General features: G+C 36.2%; 1 protein-coding gene across 1 annotated transcript in view; it reads right to left on the bottom strand.

Annotated features, from left to right (window-relative positions):
• Positions 1-12849, bottom strand: part of RAD23B (RAD23 homolog B, nucleotide excision repair protein) — a 50222-nt gene that overhangs the window by 2979 nt on the left and 34394 nt on the right. The window contains exons 6-9 of the mRNA XM_004372194.3: positions 10234-10361; positions 8596-8731; positions 6805-6932; positions 5734-5904 (exon numbers count right to left, since the gene is read on the bottom strand). Coding sequence (XP_004372251.1) covers positions 5734-5904; positions 6805-6932; positions 8596-8731; positions 10234-10361 — 563 coding nt within the window. The remainder of the gene's footprint in view (positions 1-5733; positions 5905-6804; positions 6933-8595; positions 8732-10233; positions 10362-12849) is intronic.

Here is a 12849-nt window from a genome sequence, read left to right on the forward strand (position 1 = left end):
GGATAATCAAAATGTGGTAAATGAACATAATGAAAACTATTAAGTCAAACAGAAATGAAGTTCTGATACATGCTACAACATAGATGAGCCCTGAAAACATTATGCTAAGGGAAAAAAGCAAAGGCAAAGGGACAAATACCAAATACTGCATGATTCCACTTACATCAAATATTTAGAATAGCAAATGCAGAGACACAAACATTTATTAGCAGTTCCCAGGGGCTGAAGGGAGTGGGAACAAGCAGTTACTGCTTAAAGGGGTACTGTTCTGTTTGGGGTGCTGAAAAACATTTGACTACAGATAGCGGTAATAGCTGCATAACATGGTGAATATAATTTATGTCATTAGATTGTACACTTAAAAATGATTTAATGGCAAATTTTTGGTTATACGTACTTTGTCACAATAAAATTTTAAAAATAAATAATTCTATATAAACTTGTAAATCAAATGGCTCTTAGCACATAAAGGAGCGAAGATAAGGATATGAGCACCTGGAGGAGGTTAAACTGTAACTATACCTAATTATTTGTAAAGCAAGTCATGTTTTTCATTAGGGCCAAACATTACTCTCAATTTTCATGTCTTATTCAATACTTCATACTAGAAAAAATGGGTGACCAATTATTAATAATATTATGTATTTTGGTATCAAGACATATGGTGTTCTATTTTGTCTCCTTAGTTTTTATTCACTAATTTCGTTTTCCTTGACTATTAAAAACCACTTGTGACTCAATAACCACTGCTTTTAAAAGCCTTTAAACACTTGGGTCAATCAGCTAACTCACTAAGCACTACATATTTGTCAGCCAAAAGTTATTTATGAATACACTCCTCAATGGTCCCAATCTAGCTCAGTCCTGCATTTTAAAACCATCTTTAAAAATGTGATAAAAAGTAAGACACTAAAAACTGGTTTTATTGTTATCTAAATCTTGCCCAGATTAGAGCTGGGTACCTAAAGTAAAATGGCAGACAGGGCATGATCCAACTACATGCTTCCACAAGGTACACACTTTAGATTCAAAGACACAAATATGTCAAAAATAAAAGGATGGAAAAAGAAATGTACCATGCAAACAGTAACCAAAAGCAAGTTGGAGTGGCTATACTAATATCACACAAAGTAGACTTTAAGATAAACACTGTTACTAGAGAGAAAGCATATTTTATGATGACAAAAAGGTCAGGAAGATATAACAATTGAAAACATACATATAGAGCCCAAATAAAAGAAGCAAAAACTGACAGAATTAAAGGGAAAAACAGATAATTCAACATTAACAGATGGAAACTTAAAATAATAGTTGGAGACTTCAATACCCTCACCTTCAATAATGGATACAACAACTAGGGAGAAGACTGACAAGGAAAGAGAAGACTTCAACAACACTAAGACACGTTTATAAAATACTTAACTGAACAGCAGCAGAATATACATTACTCTCAGTGCATATGAAATATTCTCCAGATAGACCTCACGTTAGGCCCCAAAACAAGCCTAAATAAATTTGAAAGAAATTAAATCATACAAACTATGTTCTCTGAACAAAATTGAATGAAATTAATAATCAATAAACAGAAGGAAATTTGGGAAACTGGAAACTAAACAACACAATCTTAAATAATCAATGGATCAAAGAAGAAATCACAAGGAAATTTAGAAAATTCTTTGAGATGAATGAAAACAAAAACATAGTAAAACTTAAGAGGATGCTGCTGAGCCAGTGGTTAGCAGGAAACTTTATAGCTGCAAACATCTCTATTAAGAGATCTTAAATCAATACCTAACCTTCTACTCTTAAGAAATCAGAAAAAAATATGAGCAAATTAAAGCAAGCAGAAGGAGAGGGAAACAATAAAGATTAAAGCAGAAATAAAATAGAGGCTAGAAAAATAAGACAGAAACAACAAATTCAAATGTTGGTTCTTCAAAATGATCACAAAACTGACAAACCTTTAACTATACTGACAAAGAAAAAAAAGGATTCAAATTACTAAAATAAAAAATGATAGTGGGGACTACTACTGACCATAGAGAAATAAAAAGGATTAGAAAGGAATACTATTAATAATTTTGTATGCCAATGAATTAGATAACCTAGATAAAACAGACAACTTCCTAAAAGAGGCAAACTACCTAAATCAACTCAAGAAGAAAATCAGAACAGACCTTGAACAGATTAAATTAGTAATCAAAAAATCAACTCAAGAAGGAATGGAAAATCTGAACAGATCCTCAACAGACAGAGATAAAATCAGTAATCAAAAAACCTCCCACAAAAAGCCCAAGCCCAGATAACTTCACCGGTGAATTTTACTAACAATTTAAAGAATGAATACTAATTCTTCACAAACTCGTTCAAAAACAACAGAAGAGCAGGGAACACATCTTAGTTATCTAGTGCTGCTATAACAGGAATACCTCAGCGGGTGGCTTTAACAAACAGAAATTTGTTTTCTCACAGTTAAGGGGACTAGAAGTCTGAATTCAGGACACCAGCTCCAGGGGATGGCTTTCTCTGTCAGCTCTGGTGGAAGGTCTTTGTCTTTTCTGAGCTTCTGCCCCTGGGTGATCTTCATGTAGCTTGGCATCTCTCTTCCCCCATCTCTGCTTCTTCACTTGCTTGCTTGCTTAATCTCTTTTATATCTCAAAAGAGATCAACTCAAAACACACCCTACACTAATCCTGTCTCATTAAAATAACAACTGATTCCCAAGTGGGATTATGACCATAGACATAAAGGTAGGATTTACAACACATATTTTGGGGAGGACACAATTCAATCCATAATAACCTAATTTGATTTTATGAGTCCAGTACTCTCCTGATTCCAAACTCAGACTAAGACATTAAAAGAGAAGAAAACAACAGACCAATATCCCTTATAAATATAGATAAAACATTCTCAACAAAATACTAGCAAAAGAAATCTAGCAGCATATGAAAGGACTATACACCATGGCCAAGTGGGATTTATCCGAGAGACTCAAGGTTGGTTCAACTCAGAAATAATAATACAGCATATTAATAGAATAAAAGGTAAAAGCCACATGGATCACCTCAATAAATGTGGAAGAATCATCTGACAAAATCTAACGTGCCTGTATGATAAAAACACTCAACAAAGTAGGAATAGAAGGAAACTTTCTCAGCCTGATTAAAAGCATCTATAAAAAAATCCAAACAAGCCAGCTGTCCTTAACTGTGAAAAACTGAAATCATTTTCCCCCTAAGATCAGGAACAAGACAAGGATGATCACTCTTGCCATTTTTATTCAACAATATATTGGCAATTCTAGCTAGGGCAATCAGGCAAGAAAAATAAATAAAAGGCATCCATATTGGACAGGAAAATAAAGCTATTTGCAGATGATATAATCTTATATACAGAAAATCCTTAGGGATACACACATGCCACAACCAACCAACCAAACAAAAAAACTATTAAAACTAAGAAATGACTTCAGGAAGGTTGCAAGATGTAAAATCAATATACAAAATTAGGTTGTGTTTCTATATAATAGCAATAAACAATCTAAAAAACAAATTAAGAAAACAATTCATTTATCAATAGCATCAAAAAGAAAAAAATACTTAGGGGTAAGTTTCACAAAAGAAGTACAAAACTTCTACACTAAAAATGACAAAGTTGCTGAAAGAAATTAAAGAAAACCTAAATAAATGGATAGACATTCTATGTTCAGGGATTACAAGATTTAATAGTGTTATGATGCTGTTATGGATTGAACTGTGTCCCACAAACTATGTGTTGTAAATCTTAACCCCTACACCTGTGGATGCAACCTCACTTGAGAACAGGATTTGCTTGTATTGTTAATGAGGCCGTATCAGTGCAGGGTGTTATCTTTAGCAAGTCACTTTTGAGATATAAAAGATTAGGTACAGAAGCAAAATGCCAAGTGGAGATCTCTAAAGAATTCCCAAGAAGAAGCTGAGATAAGGATTTTCTCCCAGAATGAACAGAGAGCTTTCCCCTAGAGCTGGTGCCCAGAATTCAGACTTCTAGCCTCCTAAACTATGAGAAAATAAACTTCTGTTCGTAAAAGCCACCCATTTGTGGTATTTTTGTTACAGCAGCACTACGAAACTTAGATGCCATTATTCCCAAACTGATCTACAAATTCAACACAAGCCTTATCAAAATTCCAGCTATCTTTTTTGTAGAAATTGAACAAGCTGACTCTAAAATTGATATAGAAACACAAAACCAAAAAACCCAATCCCACTGCTGTTGAGTTGATTCCAACTCACAGAGATCCTACAGGACAGAGTAAAACTGCCCCAGAGGGTTTCCAAGGCTGCATATCTTTATAGAAGCAGACAGCCAAATCTTTCTCCCATGGAGTGGCTGGTGGGTTCGAACAGCTGACCTTTTGGTTAGCAGTTGAGAGCTTTCACCACTGAACCACCAGGGCTCCCTACAGAAGAAATACAAAGGACCTAGAACAGCGAAAAGAGTTTTGAAAAAGAACAAAGTTGGAGCACTCACAACTCCTGATTTTGAAACTTCCTACAAAGCCACAGTAATCAAGACAGTGTGGCATTGGCATAAAGATGAACACAGAACAATGGAATAGAATTTGAGAGCCCAGAAATAAACCCTCACACTTAAGGTCAACTGATTTTCAACAAGGATGCTGAGACAATTCAATGGAGAAAGAACAGTCTTTTTTACAGACAGTGCTGGGACAGGTGGATATCCCCATGCAAAAGAATGAAGCTGGATCCCTACACCTCACACCATGTACAGAAATTAACCCCAAATGGATCATAGATCTAAATGTAAGAGCTAAAACTATACAGCTCTTAGGAGAGAACATAGGAGTAAATCTTTGTTACTTTGTATTAGATAATGGTTTCTTTGGCATGACACCAAAAGCACAAGCAGCAAAAGGGAAAAAAAAAGCCTCCAACACAGAAATCAAGAATTTATAACCCTAATATCAAAAGGAAAACAGTGGCTATACAACAATTCAAATGAGCATCCTGTATTTACTTCGGTTATCTGAGGGGTCAAAACATCACCATGATATATATTTTTTAAGAAACATGAAATTATAAAAACTGAATATTCATGAACATCATAAACAAGAACTCATTATTGTCTGGATGATTTCCTCAGTACTAAGTTAAAATGCACTTTATTTGAATTCCATCTCAAAAAACATTTTGCAAGATAAGACAGGACATAAACAGAAAACTATGACTCCCTTTTTATAAATAGTAACAACAGAGCCCAGAAAAAATGGACAAGTCAAAATGTTCTAAAAACTAGGTTATTGCCGTGTCACAATCTGCACTCATCAACCTGAGAAGGATGGAAACAGATTCAAGATAGTTGGTTCTCATGTTTACTGTACATAATTCTTGTTAAAATTTAAAATATAAAAAAACTGGTAATCTAGAATTGGGTACATGCTTTAAGATCATTTTTTTCTTATCAAATTTTAAAACATCAATGAAACTGTTAAAGCGTTTCACAATGTATTTATACCTATTTCATGATAGACTGGTACTTCCTGCTAGTCCCTTGGCTTCACAAAGAACAAAACTGGGGAGCAGAACTCAGAAGAGACTGCTTTTATTGCAATTCCTCAGGCAATGCTCTATCTGGCTCTGTCCAATAGAACTATCTTCACTGATACAAATGAAATATGGCTAGTGTGACTATGGAACTGAATTTTTAATTTTACTTAAACTCACCCTTTCTATAGCTTCTTTTTCCTGAGGCGTTACTTGAATGTAGTTCATATGACCACTTCCAGCTTCTGCAATTCCTCCACTGCCACCTCCACCCCCTCCTCCTTGACCACCAGCTTCTTGAACTGGTTCATTTAACATCTGAATAAAATGCTCCTGGTGTTGGCTAATTTGCTGTAGTGATTTGAAAGACAAAAAAAATAACACATTGATAAAAAGTATCTTCAGGAAAATAAGAACTCTAAACACAAATAAGAGGGAAAGCTTTAACTATGCAACTGCAATATTTTACAGTGATTCTGGTTTATTCAGTTTTTCGGATGGATGTGACTTCTTACGTATTACTAAAGAAACTCAGTACTTTTGAATTTAAGGTAAACAATGACAGATTAAGAAAATTCATAAATGCACCCCCCCCAATCAATGTAAAAAACGTTATTTGGCAACCATCACCCATAATTGTTGCCAAATTTGTTGCACAACACACTTTAATTGATATCACTAAATTGTACACCTGAAAAAGGTCAAACTGGCAAATGCTGTTATATATATATTTATAGCAACAAAAAAATATGGGAATAAAACTACTCTGGGACTATAAACTGATAGTTATTCAAAAGACAGAATCTATAATTTATATATGTTTTTTACCTCCACACTAGTAGGCAGTACAATGCTGTGCAAACTTTAAATACTGCATGATCTGAACATTAAAAAAAGCCTACAGCTATGTTTTCTAAGAGGCAGTACTCCACTCATGATAAACTTGAAAAAAGTAGATTAAAAAATTAAAGACTTTCTTTGCTACACAGCTTCTCAGATCCTTTTAACATGTTAAGGTGCACCAGGAATCTCCAAGAAGGAAACAGTAACTTATTATTTGAACAACTCAAATTAACTGAACTTCACCCACCACCAAATTCTTATTAATATATCTAGAGCATAAAGTTCTACTTAATGTAGTGCAGGAGAATGGTTTACAGAAAGTTGCTGGTGGTGGGGTGCTGAAGGACTTTTTCACAATGTGATATACTCTAAGCCCACTTTCAAAATCAACACTGATTAAAAAGTCACCTGCAGTAACTGAGGATTCTCTCGACCTATCTGTTGTAGCAATGCTGGAAGCAGGGAAGGATTCTGTTGAATAATTTGTCTCATCTGTTGGAACTGAGGTTGATTCCGTAAAAATTCAAGGGGATGTCCTAAAAATATATATAAATATTTTGTTGAAAAAGTAGTAATGATGTATACAAACAACTGGTTAAATCATACATTTAAAAAGCAAACATTGGCAAGTAAAAATTATGATTTGAGTTCTCAGATGTATGTAAATCAAGTAAGTTATTACAAAATCTTCAAGATATACCAACTTGCAAATCTAATACCAGGGAAATTATTCCTATTAGCAAAGGCTCTTGGAGAGTGCAGCACACTAGAAGAACCGATCTTTCTTACAACTGCCTTGGGTGCTCAATATTATCTATATTAGAGCTTGTGCCCTGTATGTACTCTAACAAAATAAAATGTACTAAGTTGTTCTTGTGCCTCAAAAGTTCCTAAGAAAAATACAAAAACAAAAAACACACTTAGTTTATAATACAACCAAAAACCCTCAAAGAAAACAGTCTGAGCTCAAATTCCTGAGAAATTCTAAACCAAACAAGTCAGAGAAAGATGTTTAATACTTAAAGAGTTTTTTGCAGATTAGGAGGATTTTTATTAATAGAAACAATTATACTTAGAAAAAAAACTTTTTATGAAATTTCAAACATTTGTGATTTATAAAAACTTGAGGCAAATAAGCTGTAAGACAATCTAGGCCTGATACATTCAAAGATCTTTAGTCAAAGATCCCTTTGCAATAATGAATATTGATAATGCCCAATAAAACATAAGATATGTAACTTCTGACTTTTTGGGGTGTAGGTGCTTGTCTGGTTATGTTAAGGAAACCAAATATTGTGTTTATGGTTGTGAGTAATGAGAATTCAGATGCTGTCATTTATTATTCAGGAAGATAACTGTTCAAATTAAAATGATCATAGCACATGAGTATTTTTTCTTCTTTGCATAACATTAATTTTATAGATGAAGAAACTGAGACTTGGAGACTAAGTTACCGAGCGAGTGCTGAATGGGAAAGCACCCCAAATCTGACACCACAGCTGGTGACTCCAATTTCCACACAAAGGGCTTAGGGACTTTTGCTACCCAGAGCTTACAACCTTCTATAGGTAAGAGCTCGGAAATGCATGAAAGAATACTACCTTCAAAAATAACAGTGTAACCTACTTTATTAATATACAGAGATAGAATGAAGGGAAATTCTATGTAATTTCTGGCTCTACCACAGGCTCTAGGCTTTGCTCTGTAGTTAAGCCTTTGACAACAGAAGTGTGGGTGTCAACCAGTGAGGAGACCTGGACTCAAGTTTTGGTTACACTTCTAGATACAAGATTTTAAACCTCTTGGAACTTTATTTCCTTGTCTGTATAATAACCACTACGATCCTCCTGGCTTTAAAATGATACATACTTTGTGACATTTATAGGACAAGAAAGAAGAGACAAGTCAAGCAAACCATGACGAATGGCTTCACAATGTAACAACAAACACAACCTGGGAAGCATCTCTTCCTCAGAATAAATTATACAGAATCTGTCCTCTGCCAAAATAACAGCAGTGAGGTTTACTAAAATATAAGCAAAGGACACCTTTCTTAGCAGAATTTCTTTTGGGCCTCTCTCTAACTGTAGGGGTTATTAAAATGCTTTAGGAATGAACCTCGCCCCAGTAAAGAACATGAAATTGTTTATACTAAAAATTCAGGATCATTTCCTCCCCGCTGAAAAAATTCTACTTTACCTCCAGAACTTGTTGTTGTAGTTGTCGCTGTCGTAGTTGCTGCAGCTGCGGCCACTGCTGAAGACTGAGGAGCCCCAGTACTGGCTGCTTGAGGAGGGTCAACCACAGCCTGACTTTCTCTATCTCCAGGGATTCCCTATAACATAATTTCCAAGCTTTAAAATATCCCATCATTCAAAGTTCATTAAATATTACACAGAGTAAAAAATTCATTAGTCCATTTAATATCCCTGTCTAATTACTCAAAGCATCAAAAAGATGGCTGCTTCAGTTAAAAGTACAGAGTTACTAAGAAAGCTGCAAGTATTCAAATTAGGATGGAAATGACAATGTTGTCCAGTAGACCTTTCCACAATCGTGGAAATATTCCATATTTGTGCTGTCCTTATGTAGCTACTGAGAACTTGAAACGTGGCTAGTGTTACTAAGAAATTGAATTCTTAATTTTCTTTCATTAAATTTTAAATAATTTCAAGTTACTTGTGACTAGTGGCTATTTTACTAGACAGTACAGATCTAAGGTATAAAGGGGTTTTGCAATTTAAAATATAAGTCATGAAATAATGTTTCTATAGCAACATATGCGTTACATGTAACTCTAAGGTACCTGGCAGGATCCTAACGCTGCGTTAAATTAATCATGTTCAACATTTTAAAGGTTAAATATTAAAACATTTTAAATACTGATATATCTCATTAAAATTCAACATAATCATGGACTTTGTGTTATACATTAACTCCAGCTGGTTTTTTTATTTCACAGAAATTTTGTAAGCTGCTGCTCAGTGAAAAACTGCATTTGTAACCCTAACCTTAAGATCATCCAAAGAGGCGTTGATACATACACAACAGTTTTGAAATGACCCCAAAAAGAAAAAGTCTAATGGAGATAGACCAGGTGACCAACGGCCAAGCAGAAGGATTTCCTCTACTAATCCATGGGTCGGAGAAGTGTCATCCAGAAAGTTGCACAAAAAAATTAAATTGTTCGAAACTCACAAAACTAAATAACTATAAAAGAAATTTAAATAATTAAACTTTCAAGTGATGCTTTGAGAAAGTTTCTATTATTCATCTTCTAAAGTTATTATAGCTTAAAACTGCACTAACACTTTTGGGACACCCTATTTCGATGGACATGATTTATAAGATTTCTCTCTGCAACTATTAAAAAAAAAAAACTCTTTATGAAATTCTTACAGATTTTGGAAGGAGAAGAATGAAGAAGGAAATACAACATCTGAACAGATGGTATATTCTCCCATTTCTCAATAAACCAGAAGACAGAGAACAATATAAAGAATGATGGGTAATGAACAGCAGGGTAATGGTTGCCTGCATTAGATGTCATTCCAGGATTAGAAACAATGTTTCTGAGAAAGTCCACCAATTCAAGTTCAGGTAACCACCGCCCGTCTGTCAGTCTATATTACTGTGGTGACTTGCTGGAAGCTATGCCACTGATGTTTCAAATACTAGCAGAACCACCCATGGTGACTTCCAGACCAAGAAAGACTAGGAAGAAAGGCCTGGTGATTTAGTTCCAAAAATTAGCCAATGAAAACATTAAAATCTTTGTTTCTTTGAGCTAATAATCTTAAACAACGAGAATGAAAAAAAGTGAAATATGTTTCTTACCATTAAAAGATACTCCACTGCTCTGTCAGGGTTGTTGAAACTGGCTCTTAGGGCTGCAATCACTTGCTCTCGTTCATAGCCCATTGACATGATCTCAGTTACCATATTCTCGTAGGACTGACCTGTCACTGAAAAAAGAAAAAAAAAAAAGAGTAGGGAGGAGAAAAGGGACATTTAATAAATAAATTTCTCCACATATCTCTTGAGTGTATTTATGTACACTATGTTTCAGGCACTACAGTGCCAGGAATATAAGGATGATTAACAATATAAATTACAACATATATGTGGTTGACAGTAACAGCCTGCCCAATAATGCCCATGTCCTAATCTCTGGAACCCGTATGTATGTCAGGTTACACAGAAAAGAGAAATATTAAAGGCTGCAGATAAAATTAAGGTTGTTAATCAGCTGACCTTAAGATAGGGAAATTATCCTGGATTATCCAGGTAGGACCAATGTAATCACAAGGGTCCTTAAAAAGCAGAAGAGGGAGGCAGAAAGGGTTAGAGAAATGGATGTGAGGATAGTAGCAGGGTCAGAGATGTTAAGGGTCAGAGATGGAGGAAGGGGGTCCATGACAAAAGGAAAGTGGGTAGACTCTAGAAACTGGAAAGGTCAAAGAAATAGGTTTCTCTAAAAGACTCGCTGATATCGAGTTAATTCCAACTCATAGTAACCCTACAGGACAGAGCAGAATCGCCCCATGGAGTTTCCAAGGCCATGTATCTTTATGGAAGTAGACTGCCACATCTTTATCCCGCAGAGCTGCTGGTGGGTTTGAACTGCACATCTTTCAGTTAGCAGCTGAGTGCTTAACTGCTGCACCATCACGGCTCCTGAGAACCTTCCTAAAGGAATGCAGCCCTGATGAACCTATGGATTTTGGCCCAGTGAGATGTGTGTCAGACTTCTAACCTATAGAGAACTATAAGATGGTAAGTTTTTATTGTTTTACACCACCAAGTTTGTGGTAATTCATTATAGCAGCAATAAAAAACTGTATGCTTTCTCCATATTTATTCAATTTGTATGCTGAACAAATAATCCGAAAGGCTGGACTATATGAAGAACAGGGCATCAGGACTGGAGGAACACTCACTAACAACCTGATTTATGCAGATGACACAACGCTGCTTGCTGAAAGTGAAGAGGACTTGAAGCACTTACTGATGAAGATCAATGACTACAGCCTTCAGTATGGATTGCACTTCAACATAAAGAAAACAAAAATCCTCTCATCTGGACCAAAAAGCAACATCGCAATAAATGGAGAAAAGACTGAGGCCATCAAGGATTTCATTTTACTTGGATCCAAAATCAACACTCATGGAAGCAGCAGTCAAGAATCAAACGATGCATTGCACTGGGCAAATCTGTTGCAAAAGACCTCTTTAAAGTGTTTAGAAGCAAAGATGTCACTCTGAGGACTTAAGGTGCACCTGACCTATGCCATGGTGTTTTCAATCACCTCATATGCATGCAAAAGCTGGACAATGAATAAGGAAGACCAAAGAAGAATTGAAGCCTTTGAGTCGTGGTGTTGGCGAATATACCATGGACTGCCGAAAGAATGAACAAATCTGTCCTGGAAGAAGTACAACTAGAATGTTCCTTAGAAGCGAAGATGACGAGATTTCGTCTCACATACTTTGGACGTGTTGTCAGGAGGGACCAGTCCCTGGAGAAGGACATCATGCTTGGTAAAGTGGAGGGTCAGTGAAAAAGAGGAACACCCTCAATGAGATGGACTGACACAGTGGCTCCAACAATGGACTCAAGCATAACAACGATCAAGAGCATGCTGCAGGACTGGGCAGTGTTTCGTTCTGTTGTACAAAGAGTCATCGAGTCGCAACTGACTCCACAGCACCTAACAACAACATATATTAGAATACCAGACAGAAATATCAGGTACAAATGTAGCACAGAAGAGAGAATTATCAGGTTGTCAGTGAACGCACCATGGAAGAACAGACAGATAAAAAAAGAATTTGAAAAACAAGCAGGTGAGGTATTTCAAGCAATCAACTCTGCTGTGACAAGTTAGCAGTTTTCCTTGACACTGCATGTAATCAAAACAGTGGGGGGAGAAGTGGTTAGGAGACAGACAGTTACAAGCTCACACACCACACAAAGCAGGTATAATGCCCAAAGCACTATTATAACAGTAAGTCACTTCCCAGATTCTCTCCTACCCCCACCCTCAGCTGAAGACCACTCTTCACTGAAAACATCCATCAGACAACAGAAGACACTCTGAGTGAACTAGAATTTCCCACCACTAAACTTCTTGTTGTTAGCTGCCATCAAGTTGGCCCCCGACTCATGGTGACCCCAGGCACAATGGAACAAAACGCTGCCTGGTTGGTCCTGCGCCATCCCCATGATAAGCTGGGATCACACTGTTGTGATCCATAGGGTTTTCAATGGCTGATTTTCAGAAGTAGATCGCCAGGCTTTTCTTTCTAGTCTGGAAGCTCTGCTGATGTTCAGCATCACAGCCACACAAAAGCCACCACTGACAGATGAGTGGTGGCTGCACTTCAGGTTCATTGGCTGGAAATCGAACCCAGGTCTTCCACACAGAAGTCAAGAATTCCACCACTGAACCA

The sequence above is a fragment of the Trichechus manatus genome, unplaced genomic scaffold (genome assembly GCF_000243295.1).
Source record: "Trichechus manatus latirostris isolate Lorelei unplaced genomic scaffold, TriManLat1.0 scaffold00016, whole genome shotgun sequence".
NCBI lineage: Eukaryota > Metazoa > Chordata > Mammalia > Sirenia > Trichechidae > Trichechus > Trichechus manatus.